Source organism: Mustela nivalis, assembly GCF_964662115.1.
Source record: "Mustela nivalis genome assembly, chromosome: 2".
NCBI lineage: Eukaryota > Metazoa > Chordata > Mammalia > Carnivora > Mustelidae > Mustela > Mustela nivalis.
The window spans coordinates 63,082,814-63,107,131 of NC_139021.1; the positions used below are offsets into that span (position 1 = coordinate 63,082,814).

Sequence of the window (24,318 nt, forward strand, 5' to 3'; positions counted from 1 at the left end):
TATCTGTCGAAATTCCTTGTTTTTACAAAGATCCTAAATTTAATCACCCAAAAACAAAAAATAAAAAAACCCAAACCCCAAGAAGCAACCAACCCGAGAAGCTACAATGCTGAAGGAGTATTTCACAGTGCTATCACAAATTCTTTTCACTTTATGTCATTTATCCATGACAAATAATATCCAGTTCACTAAAAAAAGAATGCAAAATCTTCCTAAAAAGCTAGAATAGTTATATTAACCAGTTAAAAATTAAGGCAAAAATATAGTAGACATTTAATACATGTTCTTGACTCAATTTTTATTAATTCTAACCTGCTTCTTAAATAAAATTATTTGTAAAAGCAGAGTTCAAGTTTAAATAATTATTTATTGATTGATAGATTATTTAAACTCATTAATGAGCAGAGATTCCAGGTTTCTTATTAATGTAGCTAATTAGGTCTATCAATAGCAAAGGTATTGTATTAACATCTACAAGTCAGGGAGGTATGAAGGATTTGGATTTAGGAAAGAGAACACATTTCTCAGTTGAAGAGTTGGAAATTAACTGGATTTTAATGATTGGGAAAATCCCATTTTTCCCTTGCTCTATAATAAAGATAAAGGATATGGACACTGAAGAAAATCCTGATGTGTACATAACTTTTTGTATCTTTTAGTTCCCTTTTTCATGCAGTATCTTTTATTTATATTGCAATTTTTAAAATTCCATTTCTTTACTTTTTGATACCAAAGTGGCCAATCTCTGTTATCAAATGGATGTTTTTGAAAGGAAAATAATAATGTAGCAGTTGGAGTTCCACATTGTAGGACTAACAAAGAACATATAAAGATGGTCTACTAGGACGTAAGGAACTGAAAATGATCCAACATTATCAAGCATATTAAATTTAAAATGAAGTTAAATCTAAGAGTGAAAGAATGAAGACTTTCTCTCAAAGTAATTGGCATACTTATAAAAACGCACAATAATGTGGAGCTGACAATTGTTGCCTTTTATTTGTGGAAATTCATATGCTATGAAAAACAAACTCCATTATTAGGACTGCGTAATGATTAAAGCCTTCAAAAACATTATCGCATGAGGAAAAGTTCTCTGGTTCCACCTTACAGAGAGATTCATTCTGCAGAGCAGTTTCAACATCCCATCCCTGTAAGCATGGCCCTCCATCACTGAGTGGGCCCATGAGTTTGAAGGTAAGTCTCTAAGAAGTAGTCAGTTCCCTTTACCTAAATTGTTCTTCCTTGACTCTCTGCAGGGTTGGGACTTGCTGACCCTTTGGATTTCAGCATAAAAGCTACTTCTGCTGAGAGCCCTTCCTTGTGGACCCCTTAAAAGGTCACCATCTTACCCTTATTCATTATGCATTGCTTATTTCCTGCATAGGATTTAGTCAGCATGATCCTAATCACCTTTGTCGTTGATTCCTCATTTGTTTTCTCCCAAGTAGGTTGTGAGCTTCCTGAAGATAGGGACATGCCTGTCCTATTCACCATGACATCCGCAGTTTCAGGCACAATGCCTAGCCCATAAGAAAAGAGTGGAAGCTCAAAAATATTAATTCCCTTAGTTATTACAGTAAAATTGCCTGTATCACCATAAAGGGGGGGGTCTGCTATCATATTATTCTCCAAAAACATGAAGACTGTCCATAAAATATATTTAGTTTTATACAACCTAATTATTTAGCTCACTTACTCTGCCTTCACTAAGCACATAATATGGCATAGGAAAGATCTTACTTTCCCTAGACGGTAAAGGGTTACATTGACCACTTTGTGTCTCCACTAGTTTCTAAGTTGCAAAAGCAGGGTGTTTACTTAGTCACTACTATAACTTCAGAACTTAGTTTGGTATGGTGTATGTACTTAGTAATTATTTCTTCACAGAAAATAAAATGTCTTAAATCCAGACAATTAAGTTCTACCTGCTTGGCATGCCACATTTCTTCAGAATCTCATTATTTTTTAATGCAAAAATATGACTATGAGAAATGCTAAATACAGCTTTTGAAAAATAACACAGAGTAATAAAGTAAGGAGGATTGATTCAAGTATTTACTGAATACTACCACAAACCTCACATAATGCTGGAGACTTTTGAATACACTATCTTATTTAAGCCCCATGAGTCTGGGAAAGCGTGTACTCTCATGTTTGTGGATGAGAAGAGCACAGAGTTGGAACTCAAGTTTCTTATCTTCAAAATCAGTGTTCTTTTTATATTTTCAAGCCTCCCCCTGTGGTCCTTCCCTCTAAGACACACAGCCAAAGGAATCTTCACTACAGTGATATGAATTAATAAATTTTTCAGATCTGACTTCTTTGCTTCTAAGCTTACAGAAAGATCAAATCACATGCAATTAATAATAAAGCTCTAGTTTCCTTCCACCACTTAAATAGGATGTGATGACACTTGGGTATTGAAAAATTCTCTTCTTTCCTGAATCAACTTAAAAGGATAACTATACTGCTGTCATCACTATTAGTAACTTGCTTGGAATATCTAATAGTGTAGCACTGGAAGTGACCTTTCACTAGGGAATCTGTTTTCAGATTATCCTGTTTTCAGGTTATCCTTTGTGGAAATACTTAAAAATATGTAAGAATTTTTATGTTAGTCACAGATACATGCGCATTTACATACTAATATTAATTACATGGTCTTAATTATTTTATCTTTAATATTTATTATATTTTTCAATGTACTGAAGTTAAAGCTCTCATGGTAGCTATGCAATATGTAAATTATTTTCTTGAGCTTATAACATGGATCCCTTGCCTGCTTGTTCAACAGACCATTCACCAGTAGTGTCATATTTGGACAATGGAAAACAGTACTCCTGTGAGTTCATGACTCCTCAAAATTTAAAAGAAAAGACGTTATATTGTGAAAATAGAGTTTCTCTGCCTTTGGCAAAATTACGCCTACATTGTTTTTTTTTAAAGATTTTATTTATTTATTTGAGAGAGAGAGACAGTGAGAGAGAGCATGAGCGAGGAGAAGGTCAGAGGGAAAAGCAGACTCCCCATGGAGCTGGGAGCCCGATGTGGGATTCGATCCTGGGATTCCGGGATCATGACCTGAGCCGAAGGCAGTCGTCCAACCAACTGAGCCACCCAGGCATCCCTATGCCTACATTATTAAAGTAAATATAAATACGTTCTGTTTTATACATGTGCACAGAAGATCCATACAACCTGTTTAAATAATATTATCCTTATCAATTAGTCCCCCTTGAATATAACCTGAATCCTTAACATTGTAATTCATGTTCTCATTCTCTCTAATTTATCCGTGAAGATGAAACTCTAATAAAATTCTATTCTCTCTACCTTCAAAATTTAATACATACAGAATGAACTTTTACCATCCCCACAGCTACCCCCAAGGTCAAGTCACTGTCATCTTTCAACCTGGGTCACTGAAGTAGCTTCCTAATTGGTTGCTCTGCTTCTGTCCTTGACCCCAACAATGCTCTAGTCAACACGGCAGTCAGAGGCAGTCTTCAGTATGTACACCAGATCAGGTCATTCCTCTGCTCCGTGGCTTAGTTATAAAGGTCAAGTTCTTTCAATGATCTGGCCTCCTCTCTGTTCTCATCCCTTACTCTTTCTCCTCACCCATAACTCCCCAGTCACACAGGACACCTTGCTATCCTGAGAGAATACTACACCTATTTCCACCTCACAGTGTGGAACACCCCTCTTCCAAACACTCCTCCACCCCGTTAGGTCTTCTCCTCCCCCCGCCCCAATTTTTTTTTTTTAATTTAATTTCTTTTCAGTGTAACAGAATTCATTGTTTATGCACCACACCCAATGCTCCATGCAATACATGCTTTCCATAATACCCACCACCAGGCTCCCCCAACCTCCTACCCCTGCCATTTCAAAACCCTCAGATTGCTTTTCAGAGTCCATAGTCTCTCATGGTTCATCTCCCCGTCTGATTTCCCCCAACTCACTTCTCCTCTCCATCTCCCCATGTCCTCTGTGTTATTTGTTATGCTCCACAAGTAAGTGAAACTATATGATAATTGCCTCTCCCTGCTTGACTTATTTCACTCAGCATAATCTCTTCCAGTCCCATCCACGTTGATATAAAAGTTGGGTGTTCTTTTTGGTAAGGCTTTCCTAGCTTGTTAAATATTTGCAACCTCCCACTTGCCCCTGCATTGTTATCCTTTGTTCTCTTCTATTTCCTCTTATACATTCATATTATTGTCTTCTAGCTTATGATCAAATTAACTTACTTATGTTGCTTATTATTTATCTCCCCCCACTTGAATACCAGCTCCAAAAGGGATATGTTTGCTTAGTGCTCTACTTATCTAACACCTAGATTAGCGGTTGGGCATAAGTAGGCATTTAAGAAATTTTTGATGAATGAATCAATGCTTATTGCTCTTAAATCAGATTAAATGTTTAATGATTTAAACAAATGTTTATTGGGTCCCTATTTATCATTCTTCATATTAGAAATATGAAAATAAAGAAGAACCTTTCCCAGCCCTGAAGAAACTCACATCTTCTACCTTATGTAATATATACCCTCACCCCGATGAAAAAACAAGAAACAGAAAAACAACAAACTGTTAAAGATTTTTTGCATTGATAGATACATTTTAAACCTATTCATGATAATGTTGAAATGGCAGATATATGATGATAACTTGCAGCGAAGATATAGAGATTAAAGCCTAAGTATTGTTATTTCTCTGAATATATGCTTCTAAAATATTTCATTTGTGACACTTAATGATGGCAAACAGCAAAATTGAAGGGATACTTTTCAATTCTTCAATTCCACTCATCAAGTAACTTCTTTGCAACATTAGTTACAACTCTGTTGTGTTGAAATTCTCTCCTTTATCCCTTACATCTGTTTTTCCTTCCATTTGTATAACTGTAAAACCATTTGCCTACTGATTGTATATACTTAATTAATATTTGTTCATTAATTTCCTTGGGAACAAAATTGTCTTTTTCATTCCAGGCACTCTCCTGGGTGCTGGAGATAGGACAGCAAGACAGGAATGGTTTTGCCATCCTGGAAACCATACATGATAAATAAATGAATCAAGACAGTTAATATAATTGTATTTATACATGTTAAAATTTGACACTCAGATGTAATGATGGATAATTTTCATTGCTAAACTAGGAAAAATGTAGAATATATGTTTGTACCTTCTAAATTATTAATTTTATCCATTATGACCAAATTAAATAATTATGTCTTTCTTGGCTGGTTTAGATCTAAATTTATACAATGTGAACATAACTTATATTTCTTCTCTTTCTCCTTGGCTCTAACTACTTGTATTCATTTCCTGCTAATACATTCTCTATAGGATCAACTGGAATAAGGAAGGAAACTCAATTCAGTCAGTTTTACTATATAATTGTTAAATATTTGCATAAAAGTCTTGGAAGCCATTGAGTTTTTCCAATAATAGAGCCAGAAATATTAGGGAAGTCCTTTTATTTTAAAAAATTGACATGAAAAAAGCAGCACAAAGGACAAATATTCTATGATCCCTCTTATGTAAAGTACTCTAGGCACCTGCATAGAGACAGAAGGCAGAACAGAGGTTACCATGGACTGGTGGAGGAAGAATGGGAACTTATTCTGTAATGAGTATGGGGTTTCTCTTCAAGGATGAAAAAGTTTTGGAGATTGGTGGTGGAAAAGGTTGTACAACATTGTGAAGGTACTTAATGCCACTAAATTGTACACTGAAAATTGGTTAAATGGTAAACTTTGTCATTTATATATTTTATTTTAGGAAAAAAATCTTGACTAGCACAAAATTTTGATGCACACATTCAAGAAAACTTTTGGAGGCCAAAATAATAGATAAAAATAGAGTTTACTATTACCTATGGATTTAAATTATATATATTTTCTATCAGTCCCCCAATTGGTGATTAGTTATTTTACCCAAAATATAATATTTTGTTTAAAATAATTTTAACAATATATTAAATATATTAATATCAAAGTTATGCCATATGTTGTTTAATGCCAAAAATATTCTATGAAACACCTGTGAACCATTTAACTACTTACTTGCAACCAGTGGTTCCTCTTCTGATGGTTTAAAGTAAAAAGAAACTTTTTCCAAATCAAATAGTGCAACTAGTGTATCTTCTAGCATGGCTTGTTCATCTGTCTGAAGGAAAAGGAAATAATACATGATATGGTAGAATTGTATAGGATAGAACATAACATCACATCACATCACCACAACTTAAGGAGCTTCACTTGTGTTTTGTTTACATGCAAACCAAATTACCAACACTTACCTAAGAATTTACTGCCTAAAATGAAATCCACAAATCCCTCAAGTTATAAGTCTCTTTTACAGTTTTAGATTCTTCCTTTTCTAGATTATCTAAATGGTTTATACAACTTTTCAGTCTATTTTGTAGCTATATTCAAACCATACTGATTTTTAACATTTACTAGTAAGTGTGTACACAATTAACATCTATCTGCCTCTAAACTTCTATAATCTTAAAAAAATGTAAGAGCTAAAAAGCAAGAATATCATTTTATTGAAAAGTTACAGTACATAGTTGCCAACCTGTTTTACAATAATAAAAGTAATTTGCATGTATGCAATGATTTTTCTTCCAAGAGTCTTGGGGACAAGAATCGTTTTTATCTTCCTTGCCTTTATAGGGCCTTAATCTAAAATCCTGTGACTATGCAGTTTGGTTTGTTTTAATCACTGCTTTCATTCTAATGGCATACTATTTACAGCTGAGGCAATTAAGGGCCAGATATGGTAACAAGTTCAGTGTATGTCTCAACAATATCATTTTTGTAGTATATATTCTGGTTTTCCTATTAGCAGTTATGTGCATGATGAAAGAATAATTAACTTTATCATGTACAGCTTATCTTTTAAATATTTGTTTTCTTAAGAATATCAATGATCCTTTTAAATAATGATTTTTAACATGATTTATACACTTTGAAAAAAAAACAAAACTCCAATCCCAGTGTGGAGTCCAATACAGGGCTTGGACTCATGACTCTAAGATAAGACCTGAACTGAGATCAAGACTTGGATGCTTAACCAACAGAGGTGCCTAGGTGCACCACTTTATATGCATTTTTAAAAGTTGCTGTAAGCTTATAGCCATATTTTTCAGGCAGCATGAACAGAGGGTGCAGGAGATAGTAAAGAACATCCATTGTATGGATCAGCAAGGCAACTCCAGATCCCAAAGATCTATAGCTTGGAAACCAAAAAGTTTAGAGAATGATCACCTTTGTCCCTTGGTTTGGTACTATTGTGATGTATGGTATACAGTAAGTGCTGGATAAATGTGTAGGGAACTTATTTTTTAAAGTCCTTTGAAGTGGAAAGAGTATGCCATGAATCTAGAATCAGAACGACAGGACTGAAGAATCAGCATTTTCCCAATTAAGAGGAATACACACAAGGAAGAAATGACCCAAACAGGTCGGCCGCTGATTCCTATAGTGCAAGCCATGATGCTTCAGCAGATGTGGCTAAAGTGATAACACACTGTGCTCAGAGTTCAGGGACATACACACTGCTGGCGCCTGCAGCTCCCAGAGAACCCTTCACAATAGTATGAGGCTTTTATGCACTTGTTACAAAGGCAGAAGAAAAATACAGGTTTCTTTGTCTTTTTTTTTTTTTTTAAAGCGAACTTTGGATTTTTTATCAACTCTTTAAATGAAGTTAGGGGTTTCAAAAGACTAAGAAAAAAACAGTTATAAGATTCGCCATTTACAGTGCATAGCATAGCAGTTTTTAGTATATTCACAGAGTTGTGCAACTATCACCATAATCTAATTTTATAACATTTGTACCACCCTACAAAGGAACTCCATACCATTAGCATTTACTCCCCACATCCTTTTCCCTAGTCCTTAGCCCCAGGCAAGGACTTAGGCAAGCCCCAGTCCTTAGCCCCAGCATTAGTCTACTTTTAATCTCTGAAGTTTGCCTGTTTCACACATAACATAATAATGGACCCAGATAATATGTGGTATTTTGCAACTGGCTTACTTCACTCATACACACACGAATATTACTCAGCCATAAAAAAGATGAGATCTCGCCATTTGTGACAACATGGATGGATCTAGAGGATATAATGCTAGGTGAAATAAGTCAGAATGAGAAAGACAAATACCATATGAATTCACTCCGATGTGGAATCTAAAGAACAAAACAAATGATTAAACAAACAAAAGACAGAATCAGATCTATAAATGCCACAATGAACTGACAGTTGCCAAAGGGAAGGATGGGCAAAATGGATAAAAGGGAGTGGGAGATGCAGGCTTCCAGCTGTGGAATGAGTAAGTCATGGGAATAAAAGGCACAGCATAAGGAAAAATAAATAAATAGAAAGCACAGCACAGGGAACGTAATTAATGATACTGTAATGGTGTTGTGTGGTGACAGATGGTAGCTACACTTGTGAGCATAGTATAACATATAGAAAAGTTGAATCACTATGTTGTATATCTGAAACTAATGTCACATTGTATGTCAACCATATTCAAATTAAAAAATATATATATGAAATTTTAAGAAATGGCTGCCCTATTTTACATTCCCACCTGCAATGTATGAAAGGGTTACAATTTCTCCTTACCAACACTTGGGATTGTCTTTTGGATGACAGCTATCCCCCTCACAAGTGTCATATATCTCATTGAAGTTTTAAGTTGCATTTCCCCAAGGACTAACGATGTTGATCACCTTTTCATGTGCTTTGTGGCCATTTTATATTTTCTTTGGAGAGAAATACTATTCAAATCCTTTGTGTGCTTTTTTTCCCATATTTTGTATGTTTATTGATAAGTCTATAAACTTTATTATCTATAAGCTTTTAGATCCTAAAATACAGAGTTGAACAATCATAGGGCATACAGCTACTTTTCCAGTATTCCAAGGATATCTGAATATGTTTGCCCATTCTTTTTTAAATTTCTTAACAGCTTTATTGAGATGTCATTTACGTATCAAGCAATTTACCCAAAGTATACAATCCCATGGCTAGAGGTGTATATTCACAAGGTTGTGCAATCATCATAACATTCTGTTTTATTTTTTAACGTTTTGAAAAGATTTTAGGGGCACTGGGTGGCTCAGTGGGTTAAGCCTCTGTCTTCAGCTCAGGTCATGATCTCAGGGTCCTGGGATCAAGTCCCGCATCGGGCTCTCTGCTTGGCAAGGAGCCTGCTTCCTCCTCTCTCTCCCTGCTTGCTTCTCTGCCAACTTGTGATCTCTCTCTGTCAAATAAATAAATAAAATCTTTAAATAAATAAATAAATAAATATTTATTTATTTATTTGTTTGTTTGAGAGAGAGAGCATGAGAGCAGAGAGGGGCAGAGATAGAAGCAGAATCCCCACTGAGCAGGGAGCCTGATGTGGGACTCAATCCTGGGACTCCAGGATTGTGATCTGAGCTGAAGGCAGTTGCTTAACCAACTGAGTCACCCAGACACCGCACATTCCATTTTTTTTAAAAAAAGATTTTATTTATTTATTTATTTATTTATTTGACAGACAGAAATCACAAGTAGGCAGAGAGGCAGGCAGAGAGAGAGGAGGAAGCAGGCTCCCCACTGAGCAGAGAGCCCGATGCGGGGCTCGATCCCAGGACCCTGGGACCATGACCTGAGCTGAAGGCAGAGGCTTTAACGCACTGGGCCACCCAGGCACCCCCGGCACATTCCATTTTAAAACATTTTCATCACCCAAAAAAAGAAACCCTACATCCACTGGGAGTCATTCCCATTCCCCTTTCCCTCCAAACCCCCTCAGCCTTAGTCAATTGCTACTCCACTTCCTGTCTCTCTGAATTACCTTGTTGTGGACATTGCATATAAATGGAATCATTCAGATTTGACTTCTTTCAGTTAGAATGTTTTCAAGATTAATCCATCTGTTAAAGCATTCCTTCATTCCTTTTTATTGCCAAATAATATTCCATTCTATTTGCCCATTTTTCATAAGCACTTCTGTTTTGTTTTTGTTTTCATAATGTTGTTTTCAGCACTTGACTGAATTGAGTGGTTCTCATGTCTCCCATCTGTATACCCTTTAATTACTCCGTTGATTATTTCTGTAGGAGTCTTTTATTTTTTAAGATTTTATTTATTTATTTGACAGAGACCCCAAGTAGGAAGAAAGGCAGGCAGATAGAGAGGGGGAAGCAGGCTCCCTGCTGAGCAGAGAACCTAATGTGGGGATCCTGGGATCATGACCTGAGCAGAAGGCAGAGGCTCTAACCCACTGAGCCATCCAGGTGCCCCAGGAGTCTTTTTAATTGAATTGTCTTTCTACTGTTTGAAGTTTTTTTTTTTTTTTTTTTTTTAAGATTTTATTTATTTGTCAGAGAGAGTGAGCGAGAGCGAGCACAGGCAGACAGAGTGGAAGGCAGAGTCAGACGGAGAAGCAGGCTCCCTGCGGAGCAAGGAGCCCAATATGGGACTCGATCCCAGGACGCTGGGATCATGACCTGAGCCGAAGGCAGCTGCTTAACCAACTGAGCCACCCAGGCGTCCCACTACTGTTTGAAGTTTTAAGAATTCTTTTGGGAGTATGGATATAAGTCACTTATCAGATATATAACTTACAAATATTTTCTCCCATTCCTTGGGATTTCAAACAAAATTAAGTTTAAATGTACCAGCAGTTGATTAAACAATGAAGGTTTTAAGGCAGGAGTAGAATAGGGATGAAGCCACATTCATTCACTCACTCAACAGGCACTTCATGCTACCATGTGTTATGTGGTCTTCTATTTGGTAAGGAATGATTAATTAATATATTTTTAAAATTTTTAAACTTTTCCCAAAGTGCCTTATTTCAAAAGTTTTATTAGTTAAACCTTTCGTAGTTTTATTAGCAGCCAAATAAGAAACTGATCACCCACATGGGATACATAAGAGTCTTTTCAAAAGAATCTGTTTTAGGATGCCTGGGTGCTCAGTCAGTAAGTGTCTGCCTTCAGCTCAGTTCATGATCCCAAAGTCCTGGGATCAAACCCTGCATTGAGCCCCCGCATGGGACTCCCTGCTCAGTGGGAGGCCTGCTTCTCCGTCTCCCATTCTTCCTGCTTATGTTCCCTCTCTCGCTGTCTCTTTCTCTGTCAAATAAGTAAGTAAAACCTTAAAAAACAATTTCTCTGAAGTACATGGAGGTGAACTTCCTTACCTTTGCAGAAAAGCATTTTGATATATAAAGTCACATACATCTGCTTAAAAACTCAACCATTACTTGGTAGCCACATGTTCTATGTGTAATTTAATGGGTGACACAACATCTCATGTTTAAAATCACGATTCTATTTAAGGAGTACCTTAAGTTTATACACAAGTGAACATATTTGCCTTTATTTTTTTTTTTTTATTTTTTTTTTTTTAAAGATTTTATTTATTTATTTGACAGAGAGAGATCACAAGCAGGCAGAGAGGCAGGCAGAGAGAGAGGAGGAAGCAGGTTCCCCGCTGAGCAGAGAGCCTGATGCGGGGCTCGATCCCAGGATCCTGAGATCATGACCTGAGCCGAAGGCAGCAGCTTAACTCACTGAGCCACCCAGGCGCCCCACATATTTGCCTTTAAACATCGTGACAACTATCAGAACCACAGAAAGAATATCTTAAAAGACAACTTTTATTTATCAGATACTTTGAGATACTTTCTTCATAGGCACTGTGGGAAATGGATATGTAAATATGGGATATTCTCAGATTTAACAGGACAAACATGCCTACCAAGAAAAGAAATAAAATCATTGAACATAGCAAATTTTAAACAGACTGTCAGACAGTACGGCAGACAGGTTGTCCGATCTTGTCTATCAAGCACGTTCCTGACATCAACCTCAGTGGGAGTTTGGGTTTCACGGCAGGCTGTTTCTTCTGGCCTGGAAATAAGGAACCACAGCAGAAAGACCCTCTTCCCTCTGATGATCTTTCTGAGTTCGTGCTTAGGGATACAGGAATTAGTAACAGATGGAGGCTTTCTCAGCTTTCAGAAGCTGGAGAATAAATAAAAGTCAGGAAAGAAGGAATACCTTCTACGTACCCAACCGTATTTGCTCATAGCAAAATACCTTCTTTTCAAGTAGCTGACTGACTGCTAACACATAATGAATAACCACTTCTTATTTGGGAATGTGTTACAATGTATGTTCCTGTGGGAGGCACTGGGATTCCTTACCAGGTTTGGCGACAGGAGTGACTGAAAGTGAAATAGAACACCCGCATTTGCTATCTGGTCCAGCCACCTTCTGCTGGCTTCCCCCGTGTCCATCTCATTGTCTTTGCTGTTGTCAAACATCTGGTTTAATGCTGCCATAAGTTGCTCAGAGAAGGCACACACGGTGGCCACAAGACTCTGGCAGAAAACCATGTCTCTTCGGAGCTGTGTCTCACTGTCTGTAAGCCAGAAGGACATAAAGACAGCTTTGGAAAATGTCACAGGTAAATAAAACCAGATCATTAAGCATTTATAGTTTTTGTTATTTCATCCTCTCACCAAGCTCAAACCATGTGAAAAATGTCAATTTGAACCCCACCAATGAGCACAAACACTTCAGCAAATATGCTTTATAGAAAACACTAAAAACCAAAAAATGTAAAAAAAAATTAACTTTTTCTTAACTAGTATTGTGATTTTATTTTTTGCAATCATTAAATTATTTTATAAAAACCCAAGGGAAAAAATAAGGCTTTATTTAGTATTTTTTGATGGAATACAATTTGTCTTTGTTGAATGATACTTCCCAAAGGAAACTCGAAGTCTAATTTTTCAGTTTGTTGGCGATGAGCTACATTATTAATACTAAGTTTTTAAAAATGACCTAACAAACTTATTTGAATATTAAGTGACATGCACATGGGGAAAGAGTACTGATGTCCGATCATAACAATAACCAAATCTGGATTTCTTGGATTTACCTATTAAACTTCATGAGTTATAAACATGCCTAGGTTATAAATTCTTATATTTCTTTGAAATAAGGAATGTATTTATGGATCTAACATACACCGATTTTCACGTGGGTTCTTATTCTGCAATTGGCTGGATTTTTGATTGACCCACACAGAAGATGTATTTACCCTATGAATGGCCACTCCTTGGCCACAGATTTTTCAAGTGGAAAGAAGCTTGCCTTTGAAAACCTGATCAGAGAGATTCACCTCTTTGAGTTTTTGGATGTATACAAACTCTATAAACTATATAAATGCCAAGCCATACATTCTGTACACTGAAAAATCACTTGTACTAGATAAACAACAAAAGCAAAATATTCATACTCTCAAAAGTGTACTGAATATTTCAAAGGCTCAGAATTTTCTGAAATGAAGCACTGTCAATATTACTGCATAACATAGACGTAAGTGTTGTCATAAGTTTTTGCTTTATTGATAAAAAGGCATAATTTTTAAGTTGTTTACTAAGAACAATGAACATATGTCTTTAATAACCATCAAAAGCATGTGAACACATACTGTAATTGCTGCATTGCCTAGTTTCACTGTTAGTAAAAGCTACTCTGAAAATCTTATTTAAAAAAGGATTAAATTTTAAAATATTTAATTTTATAATGAATATTCATTTATTACATTGATCTATACGAACTTGTTGCTTTCCTTGGTCAAAATGGTCGAATATGGCAACTCCATATGGTTCAACTTATTAATTTAGTCAATAACATGTGTTAGTCATTTCCCTTAAGTTATTATATACTATGTGCCTCATTCAAATAGATGGAAAATAGCATTTTACAGGTAACTGTAAAACAGCTAAAGGAGGAAAAATCTTTGCCCAATTCTTAATTAAGAACAAAGCAAAACACCTATTTTTTTGTTGTATACAATTTCTAACAAAGTGTAGACATTCCATAACAGTTTATTGAATTAATTAATGAAAATACTGAACCAGTACAGCAACTAACAAACTAAGTAAGTGAAACAAAAATGTATGAACTCATTCTCTGACTTCTTGAAATGTCTGGATTTAGTTCGACCTAAAAGGGTAGTTCACATAGCTTGTTAACCCAACTGTTCAGCTGATTCAAACAGAAACTAAATAAAACTGTCCTGTATCTTTTTTACACAGTCTTGCTTTGGGTTCCGTTGTTCTATAGCAAAGCAGAAAATCTAGGGAAATTTAAAAAATACTTCAATAGTTTTGACAGAAATACTCCCACTTATAACCTGTGAATAATTTCATAGCCAAAACTTAATTGGAAAGAAATGCCTTCTATCAAAAATGGAAAGCCAATGTCTATAGGAGGAAGGATCCAGTTCCACTGAAACACTTTAGATCACAAGGCTTAGTAACTTTGCCACCAATAGAAATAAATTATTTTCAAATCGCTTCTGAGAAGAAATGCCCAAATTTCTTCCCTTTTTTTTTAGACTTAGAAAGAATACATAAATGTTTATTCTACATTCCACTACTATATTCTATATGCATCTTAAGATATCTATAAGCCCAATAGAATTTTCATTCAACCTCATTATCAAGTCAGAAGTGATCATGCAAAAGTTTTATTTCTCTATTTCTTCAAACCCTTCACACTGAGTACACCACAGGAATTACACATGGCACCAATTACTGGGGATTTGAAGGTATCCAAGTTGAGGCTTGGGACATGTGTATGCTCACAGAATTTGATACACAAGATGCTCTGGACCACACTGCCATTTAAATTTCAAACCAACATATTTTCGAATAAAAAATACTTTATAATTCCTTACTACTTTATGAGGTGATTTTCAGTTACACTTTCCTATTTCCCACAGAGTAAATGACTTGTTTGCATAGACTTCAATAGACCCATCATACTGAGTTTTTCAAGTAACTCTGTATACATTATCACCTCCCAGGGAGTAAAAAAGTAAAAAACTCAGAGTGGCAGAAAGGGGTCTATACAATCTTTCCTCAAGTTATGCTGACAGCTAATAAATACATTACTTCCTTCATTCATCCCCCACACCAACAATGATCTTCCCAGGCTTGTTATGAGAATATGATAAAACAATGTATCTGAAAGTTGCCAGAATCCTGGCTGTATAGACCTCTCCTCTTGGAGCGGCACAACACTGCTCAGGTTCCTCAAATGCTAGATGCCCTTATAAATGCTATTATAGCTCACACTTTCGTCCCTATGGAGGCCCTCTGGCGATGTGTGGGCTCTTTCCCATCCTCTCCACCAACAAACTTTAAATTATCTTTCCACATTTCGGCTATCATGGACTTGCTGCTATGAACATTGGGGTGCATGTGCACTTTCTTTTCACTGCATCTGTATCTTTGGGGTAAATACCTGGTAGTGCAATTGCTGGGCCATAGGGTAGCTCTATTTTTAAAATCTTGTGGAACCTCCATGCTGTTTTCCAGAGTGGCTGCAACAGCCTGCATTCCCACCAACAGTATAAGAGGGTTCCCCTTTCTCCATATCCTTAACAACATTTGTTGTTCTCTGTTTTGTTAATTTTTGCCATTCTAACTGGAGTAATGTGGTACGTCATTGTGGTTTTGATTTGTATTTCCTTGATGGCTAGTGATGTTGAGCATTTTTTCATGTGTCTGTTAGTCATTTGTATGTCTTCTTTGGAGAAGTTCATGTCTTCTGCCTATTTTTTCACTGGGTTATTTGTTTTTTGAATGCTGATTTTGAGAAGCTCTTTATAGATCTTGGATATCAGCCCTTTATCTGTAATGGGAATATGCTAAGTGAAGTAAGTCAAGCAGAGAAAGATAATTATCATATGGTTTCACTCCTGTGTGGAACATAACCAATAGCATAGGGAACCATAGAGGAAGGAAGGGAAAACTGAAGGAAGAGAAATCAGAGAGGAAGATGAACCATGAGAGACCGGGGACCCCAGGAAACAAACTGAGGTTTTCAGAGGGGAGGAGGGGTGAGGGATGCGATAACAGGGTGATGGAGGGCACATGTTGTGATGAGCAGAGGGTGTTATATGCAACTAATGAATTATTGAATACTACATTAAAACTAATGATGTACTATACAGTGGCTAACTGAACATAATAAAATAAAATAAATCGTTCTTAAGAGTTGACTCCTAGAACTACTGGGAACCCACTGAACTACTAAAATATTATCTTCCCTCGCAAAATTTCCTCTCTCCTTCCGTAGGTATCATGGACTTCCTGCTCTGCCATCAGGGGCCTGGGGACCTCCCTCTACTAGATGGCTAATTACTCAGCATGGTGAGAGTTTGTTTACATCTTTAGGTTCCCCAAGAGACCATAAGCACATCAAGGACGGAGGAAGGGGCATATAATGTGAATGGCACTCATGGACCTAGAGACATATAATCTGTTTCATCTATTCATTCCGCTCATTTTAAACCATATAATCCTAGGTATCAGATTCTTTTATAGAGTATGGGTTATTTCTACTCGTCCTGCAATAAACATAAATGGGATACAAAGATCAAGCACTTAGCAAGTGAAATTGCACAGCATTGTTATTCTTCTTTTCTCCAGCGTCTAGCAGGGTACCTGGCACTGAGTGGGGCTCAGTTCTATTGCTGACCAGGGAAGGAACCATAGGATGAATAAATAAACCAAAATAAGCAAACTCTCAAGAAAAACTGACAAGTCTTAATTACACAGCTGTTCGAAACTCATGAGTGTCTGTCCTTCCTCAAAACTATTCTCATTCCTCATTTTTATCAATAAAAACAACAACAGGATCAATAACAGGTGCTTTCAGCTTCTAGCAAAAGAATAAAGGCAGGAAGAGCTGTTTTTTGGTTACAGTTTGTTTATTGTTCATTGTTTTTGCAGAGTTAGAATTCTCTTGTAGCAGGAATACACTCAAAAGAAATGGATGTTCAACTTATCGAAGGCTTCTGTCTCATCCCAGTATTTAAGCACCTACTTAAACTCACCTTCTACAAGCATGTTTTAAAATAGTAATACTTCATTTTCTCTCCCTGGTTTAAAAAGCTCAAATTCCATAGCTGGTCTAAAAAGAATGAGATGGTTTCTAGGCGCACAAGTAATCACAGTCATTATCCTGAGACCGTAGGGAAAAGAAAACAATAATAGAAAAATAACAACAAAGAAATAAAAGAGAGATTAGAGAGAGAGAAGGATAGGAATAAAGGTGAGTTAAAAATACTTAGCAGGGGCACCTGGGTGGCTCAGTGGGTTAAGCCTCTGCCTTCGGCTCAGGTCATGATTTCAGGTTCCTGGAATCAAGCCCCGCATTGGGCTCTCTGCTCTGCAGGGAGCCTGCTTCCTCCTCTCTCTCTGCTTCCCTCTCTGCCTATTTGTGATCTCTCTTTCTGTCAGATAAATAAATAAAATCTTTAAAAAATACATTTAGCAGACACAATCCACCCTTTTCAAGTGGCGAGCATAATTCTGCAGCCAACAATATGGAGTAATTTGGCTACATTCTTTTGCCATCCTATATTATTACAGAGGGGGGAAAAAAGTGAGTAAACAAAGTAAGAAAAAGGAGGTTTATGACAGGATAGAAAAATAAAATTGAAATCAAAATAAAGATCTATAAGAATAGCCCTTTGAAATTAATGAATAAAGCAATGCATTCCAGGACCACTTCTGGAATTGGCATAACTAAGTTTGAATTTCATCTGCCACCCACTATTTATGCCTTTACTCAATCAGGCATCTAATTAATCTTCCAGATACTCAAAAATATGTGTTGAATGAATACCATTTCTACTTATTATTATTAATTGGCCTAAATGTTAATTTCTTCATTTTTAAACCTGTGGAAAAATAATAATATTCTCATAGAGTGATTGTGAGGACCCAAGGAAATACATAAATATGAAGTCTATCAACTGGTTTGTTATTAGTGAAACTTAAAAAAGTAAGACACTTTTGTTTATTATTATTACTCAGTCAAAAAACAAGACAACTACTTCCTTAATTAAAACAAAAACCAGACAACAAACAAACAAAAAAACCCTGGTTAACTTGACTTATTCATTCACTTTTAATTTAAAATTTCCAGGTTTGGTAGATTATAAAAGACTCCTCCTTTCAAAGTACAGGTCTGCTTTTCTATCCCTTGAATCTGAGCCCACCTACATCCTTGATCATAAACAAAAGTTAGACATAGTTTAACAATAAATCCCATGTACAATTCGCTTTACCAAACCTGCTTTCTTTCTCCTTTTTAATTATATTCTCTATAAACATATACTTACATAAGTTTCCACTTTGTACCTATAATTGAAGATGAGCATGTTTTTATGCTTTTATTAAAATTAAGCATTTTCTTAAATCTTTGCCAGACTTTAGAGGAAGTAGGGATTGTATTTCCATCTAATTTGTTGAAAGCACTGCCTTGATAACATGAGACTTCCAAGGTCATGGACCACAATAATTTCAAATTATAAAAATAATGAAAATAGTACCTGAATATTCAAGAAGAGCCAAGAGTATCCTACACTTGACCTCTGCAGAAAAAAAAAAATTAACAGTTAGTTGTTTAGTCTTTTTCTCCCACTAGCACCACATTTTAACTGTGCAGTAAAAACTAGCACAATCTTACTATATTAGATAATAAAAATCCCATTTACTTGACATGCTGTTCTTCCTATCTATCTATATAAATTCTATCCATTGCTTTAGATGTTACAGTTTCTTACAGTTCTGATTTAAATTAGCTTGTGCAACACCATTCAAATTGTGCTACTTTTGTTAAGTCACTCTTAACTGCTGTAGTGTGCATAGTGTTCTCTAAACTCCTATAGCGATTATGGTCTTGATCAGTAAGTTCTCAAACAGCATTTTTTCTTAGTCACTTACACTTTTGAAGATTATATATGCATTTAATAATCTTTATATGTAATAATACATATCATATTACTCATTACATATAATAATTATAAATTATATGTAATTATACAAATTATACTTACAGATTATGGAGTGTGTGCATGTGTATATAAGTGTAATATATACAGTGCATATATTATATATATATATATAAAATCTCTCTCTCTCTAGACTTCCTTTCCTATCTCTATGTCAAGAACCACTCTAAAGGGCAGAACAATACTAAATAGTTTCAAATACTGTTCTCCCCAGCCCATCTCCAAACAAGGGCAATCACAACTGTTTATTGTGTATTAGCTTCATACTCATTACTTTCCTTCTAATTGGTAAATAGTTTACTCTCAATGAGTAAATATAAAAACATACAGAGCTTCTTCATGTCCACAGATTATGGGAAGTAAAAAAAGGTTTAAGTTGCATCCTATTCCAAACAGGTTCACAATAGAGTCAGAGTGACAAAATTACCTGATAAGAAGTACAGGAGATATTTGAGAGGATATTACATTTTAAAAGTGATAATATGAGAACAAGAGTATTTCAGAGGCAGAAAAGTATCCTGGACAAAGAGTCCACAAGACACACCTGCTACAGTCATCCCCCTTTATTTATGAGGGACATTCCAAGACTCCCCCACCTCAGTGGGTGCCTAAAACAATGAGTAGTACCAAGCCCAGTATATACTATGGTTTTTCCTGTACATTCACATACCTATGACAAAATTTAATTTATAAATTAGGCCCAGTAAGAGATTAACAACAAGAACTAATAATAAAATAGAACAATTATAATAATACACTGTATTAAAGTTATGTGAATCTGGTCTCTCTCTCTCTCTCTCAAAATATCTTATTGTACGATACTTTTCCTTCTTGTGATGATGTGAGATGAGGAGTTAGGCTGTGACTGGCCTGCTGACTAAGTCAAAAAGAGAATCACCTGCTTCTGGATTGTGGCTGACTAGTAACTGAAACCAAGGAAAGTAAAACAGAGGATAGTGTGCTATAGCTGTATCAGCTTTGTGGTCTTCAGAAAATGGCTCACCCATAGTTGACCCTTGTTTGTGAACAACACAGGTTTGAACTGCATGGGTCCACTCATACGTGGAATTTTTTCAGTTAATACAGTATAGGACTGTAAATGCATTTTTCTTTCCATGATTTTTAAACATTTTCTTTTCTTTAGCTTTCTTTATTGAAAGAATATAATATATGATACATGCAATGTACAAAATATGTAATACCTAATTATTTATGTTATCAGTTAGGCTCTGGTCAGCAGTAAGCTATTAGTAGTGAGGTTTTACGGGAGTCAGAAGCTATATGCAGATTGACTGTGCAGGGAGTCAGTGCCCCTAACCTTCATGCTATTCAATGGTCAACCCTACTTTGAGTTTCAGCTCATTTTTAAGTGATGATAACACCTATCTTATCTATTTTATAGGTCTGTGTAGGAAAAATAAACAGGGATATATATTAAAAGCCTTGGGAAATTCTTTAATATGCTGTGTATCTGTGAAGCACTGCTATTATTCTAATCTGAATCCAGCTAAAAATTTGGTATAGAATTCTGTGTGTTGAAAATGTTTTTAAACATTTTTTTAAAGTTACAGTGTCAAGGGAATAGGTTCATATCCTAAAAGTGGGAAAGAGTGTTAGCAGGAGAGTATAGTAAAAAATGAATACCAAATATCCAACAATTTAGCATAGAAAAGATTTTATTATATCATTTAGAGACTGAGCTTGGGATACAATTAGAAAGCCACATTTAAAAATTGGATCCAACACCAGAATGATGAGTTTAGACTTAGCTAACAAAAATCATGTAAGGTTCTGGGCAGGGTTCTAAAATGAACGTAATATTTTAGGAAGTTGAATATGGTATATAGTAATATATAGATCAGAAAAGATAGAGATGAGGGATTATCCAGAAAACTGTTCCAATTACTGCAGTAAGAAGAAAAAGGGGGAAATTGGAGACTTTTGATTTTAAAAAAATAGAAGTTCTTTAGGATATTTGGGACAAAGGCAGAGGGAAAAAAATAATATAAGTTGCTGAAACAATGGGAGATTTTGAAAAAAAGAGTACAACTTTTGTAGGGGGTAAGAATTGAAAATGTGTTTACTAATAAACATTTGACTTTAAGGGGATGGTGGGTCACAAATTCCAGTGTGTGTTTTCCCCCCATACCACCAAGCACTTGTCTAATACTATCTGGGTATCCTACAATTCAACTCAGTTCTGGCATTATCTACCTGGAGATAGCATCAGATCTCACAGAGTAAGGGCTCAGTTCCACAAGACTGCCTCCCGCCCCAACACACACACACTTCATGTGCCAACTGCAAATCCTGGCTGCCACCTATGCTTCTGACTAACTGGCTGCAGATTGGTGGTTTCAGTGACTCTCTTTTGGGTTTGATTAATTGGCTAGAGTGGCTCACAGAACTTTGAGAAACATTTACCTACTAAATCACCTGTTTATTATAAAAGGATATAGCTCAGGAGCTAGATGGAAGAGATGCACTGGGTAAGGTATGGGGAAATGGTGCAGCACTTCCATGCTCTCTGAAAGCATCACTCTTCTAGAACTAACCCTGAAGCTCTCTGAACTTGTGGAGGCTTCATTACATAGGCATGACTGATTAAATCATTGGTCAATCTCCAACCCCTCTCTGTTCCCAGAAGTTGGGAGTGGTATTGAAAGTTCCAACTATCTAATCACATGGTTGGCTTCCTTGGCAAATCAGCTCCCATCCTTAGAAATTTTCCAAAAGTCACCTCATGGGCATAACAAAAGACACCTTTAGAGCTCTCATCATAAGAAATTCCAAGAGTTTTGGGAAATCTGAGCAAGGAAAGGGGACAAAGACCAAATATATATTTCTTATATAAATCCCAGTATCACTGTATGCTAATCATGTAAAAACATGTTCAGCTGGCTGATAATCTGTGACCATAATTTAGTGTAGAGATGAAGTAGGAGGCAGACATCACCTTAGTGCTTAGTGACACGACAAAATTAATCTATCCCCCACTTAGTCCACTGTGTTTTCTGCTCTCTTCTGTCCTCAGTTTGGCAAACTATGATTTGAACACATGAAAGGTACAGTGTGATGCAGCTTAGGAATGGTACTGTAACAGTGTTCCCTAGATAAAGATCACAGGTTATTATATTCTGATATATACTTGATAGGATATTTTGAAATCAGAGATGAACAAATGAGGAGGTTCAGAACATGCTACCCCAAAAGATGGCAATTTGGCATACTGAAAATTTTAAGCTGAAGGAACTTGATAAACAGCAGGTGTATGGAGGACTCTCTGATCTCCCCCTACTCCCCTGAAGCTGGTCATAAAACCCTCTTGTGAGAAGTGCCCTCCCAATCCCAGAGGAAAGGAGCATCCTTATTTCAAAAGACAAAGGAAACTGAGAAGAACAGGCCTTGCTAAGTTTCTCCAGTTTGTTACCCTTAGTGCATACCCTTTCATCCTATCACATTTTTCCAAAGCTTTCTACTCTTTATCAAACCTAGTGTAAAAGCACTCAGGTTTAACCATTTCTTCTGGAATTCATTTCCTTACAAAGTCTCCTGTATCATATAAAACATATTAAATACATTTATATGTGTTTCCCTAGTTAATTTGTCTTGTCTGACTGACCTACAGGGCCTAGCCAAAGAACCTAGGAGGGTAGAAGGGGGAAAAAATTACTTTTTTCCTCCCCTACAGAAACATGAGAATGGGGTTATCCCTGCTGTATAATAAACCATGAAATTCTGGTAAGGTGACATTATGTTGAATTTCTAGCCAAGACCTAACCCTTCATTAAATGATCCCCTATATAAAGACAACTGGGAAATAGAATAAGAAGTACTTTAAGTTGAGTAGAATAAATTCATAATGAATCAGTGAGGTTACATCAGAGAACCTCCACATAACAAGCAGTTGATTACAAGAATCTCAATACTGCTGCTTCCATTCTGTATAACAGGACCAGACAACAAACAGATGAGCAGGAAAGGACAGCTTGACCTCTTTCTTGACAGCCCATTGGACTGAAGTAGTGATTAATCATTCTTTAAAGAGTCACTTAACATGATGACAATCACAAAACGTAACCAAAGAAGTGCATCTCACTAAAACTTGCAATCAGGGATATCACTTAAATTCTGCAAAGAGCCCTCCCCACACCATTCACTAGAAGACAGTCAGCACACCCAACCATACTCAACCAGTTGTTGAGCTCCCCTGACCAAGACTGGCACCCATATTCACGACACACATCAATCAATATATGTAAATAGTTCTCATTCCTATAGCTGCTTCTTGTGATATGAGTGAGGTATTGAGGTTATAAAAGCAGGACTTATGATGAAAATGTTAAGATATTTAAAATGAATACCATTAAAATTAAGCTTTTGATCTTGCATTAGATAAAGTTTATATCTTAAAGATAAAGCTCAAAAACAAAACAAGAAAAGTTTTAAAGATTTCTCTGTTCTTAACTGATATTGCATTTACTCTGTAAACAACTATAATGTAAAAAAAAAACAAAAAACTCTCAAAGATGATGAGAACAAATGCACTAAATATTTTTAAAGATTTTATTTAAATTCAAGTTAGTTAACACATAGTATATTATTAGTTTCAGGGGTAGAGAGAACAGTGCATTTAGATTCATGAATTATAATTTCTAGGAGTATTATGATACTGGCATTTATTCTGCAAAAAGAAAAAAACCCCAAAAACCTACTCAGTAAAATACGTTTGAATTCCTTAAACCAAGCAGTCTTTAAAAGATGTATTTATCATTTCTGCTACTCATTACTTTGGGAGGTTTTAAATTCAGACTTTTCATCAAATATGATGTTATAATCTGTCACAAATAACCATTATATGTAGCTATAAAATAAAAATGTAGCCAAGAAATACAGCTGTCAAAAACAAAAGATTTTTTTCGCATAATAGAACTGCTGTGATTTATTTGGAGCTTTCCATATCTGTACAAACCTTTGCTCCACTGAACTCTAAATGAGTATCTAAGCTGTTATATTTGAGTATATTTCTAGGCAGTAGACTTAGTAATCACAGAGCATATACACATCTTTTTCATTTGGTAAATGAAGAAACTGAGGCCCAAAGGAGTTATGCCACAGGCCCAGACTCATCAGATTTAAGAGCTGAATTTTGTCAGTAACTTTCTCTAACTTTCTCTACACAACCCTCTCTAACAATAGTTACAGAATTACGCTGTAATTCTGCTGAGTGTTATTTATCACATGCAACTGACATACGAAGACTGAGGAACAAATATGTAAACATAGGCATATACGTATTTATTGTGGAGGTTTCTCAACCTTAGCACTATTGACATTTTGGGCCAAATAATTCTTTGTCGTGAGGGACTGTCCTTTATAATGCAGAACATTTGTCAGCATCTCTGG

General features: G+C 35.9%; 1 protein-coding gene across 5 annotated transcripts in view; it reads right to left on the bottom strand.

Moving 5' to 3' along the window:
* Positions 1-24,318, bottom strand: part of PREX2 (phosphatidylinositol-3,4,5-trisphosphate dependent Rac exchange factor 2) — a 306,318-nt gene that overhangs the window by 88,138 nt on the left and 193,862 nt on the right. For all 5 annotated transcript variants that reach the window (XM_082721198.1, XM_082721202.1, XM_082721201.1 and 2 more), the window contains 3 exons: positions 18,451-18,492; positions 12,233-12,450; positions 6,077-6,179 (listed from right to left, as the gene is read on the bottom strand). In XM_082721198.1, the coding sequence (XP_082577324.1) occupies positions 6,077-6,179; positions 12,233-12,450; positions 18,451-18,492 (363 nt within the window). The remainder of the gene's footprint in view (positions 1-6,076; positions 6,180-12,232; positions 12,451-18,450; positions 18,493-24,318) is intronic.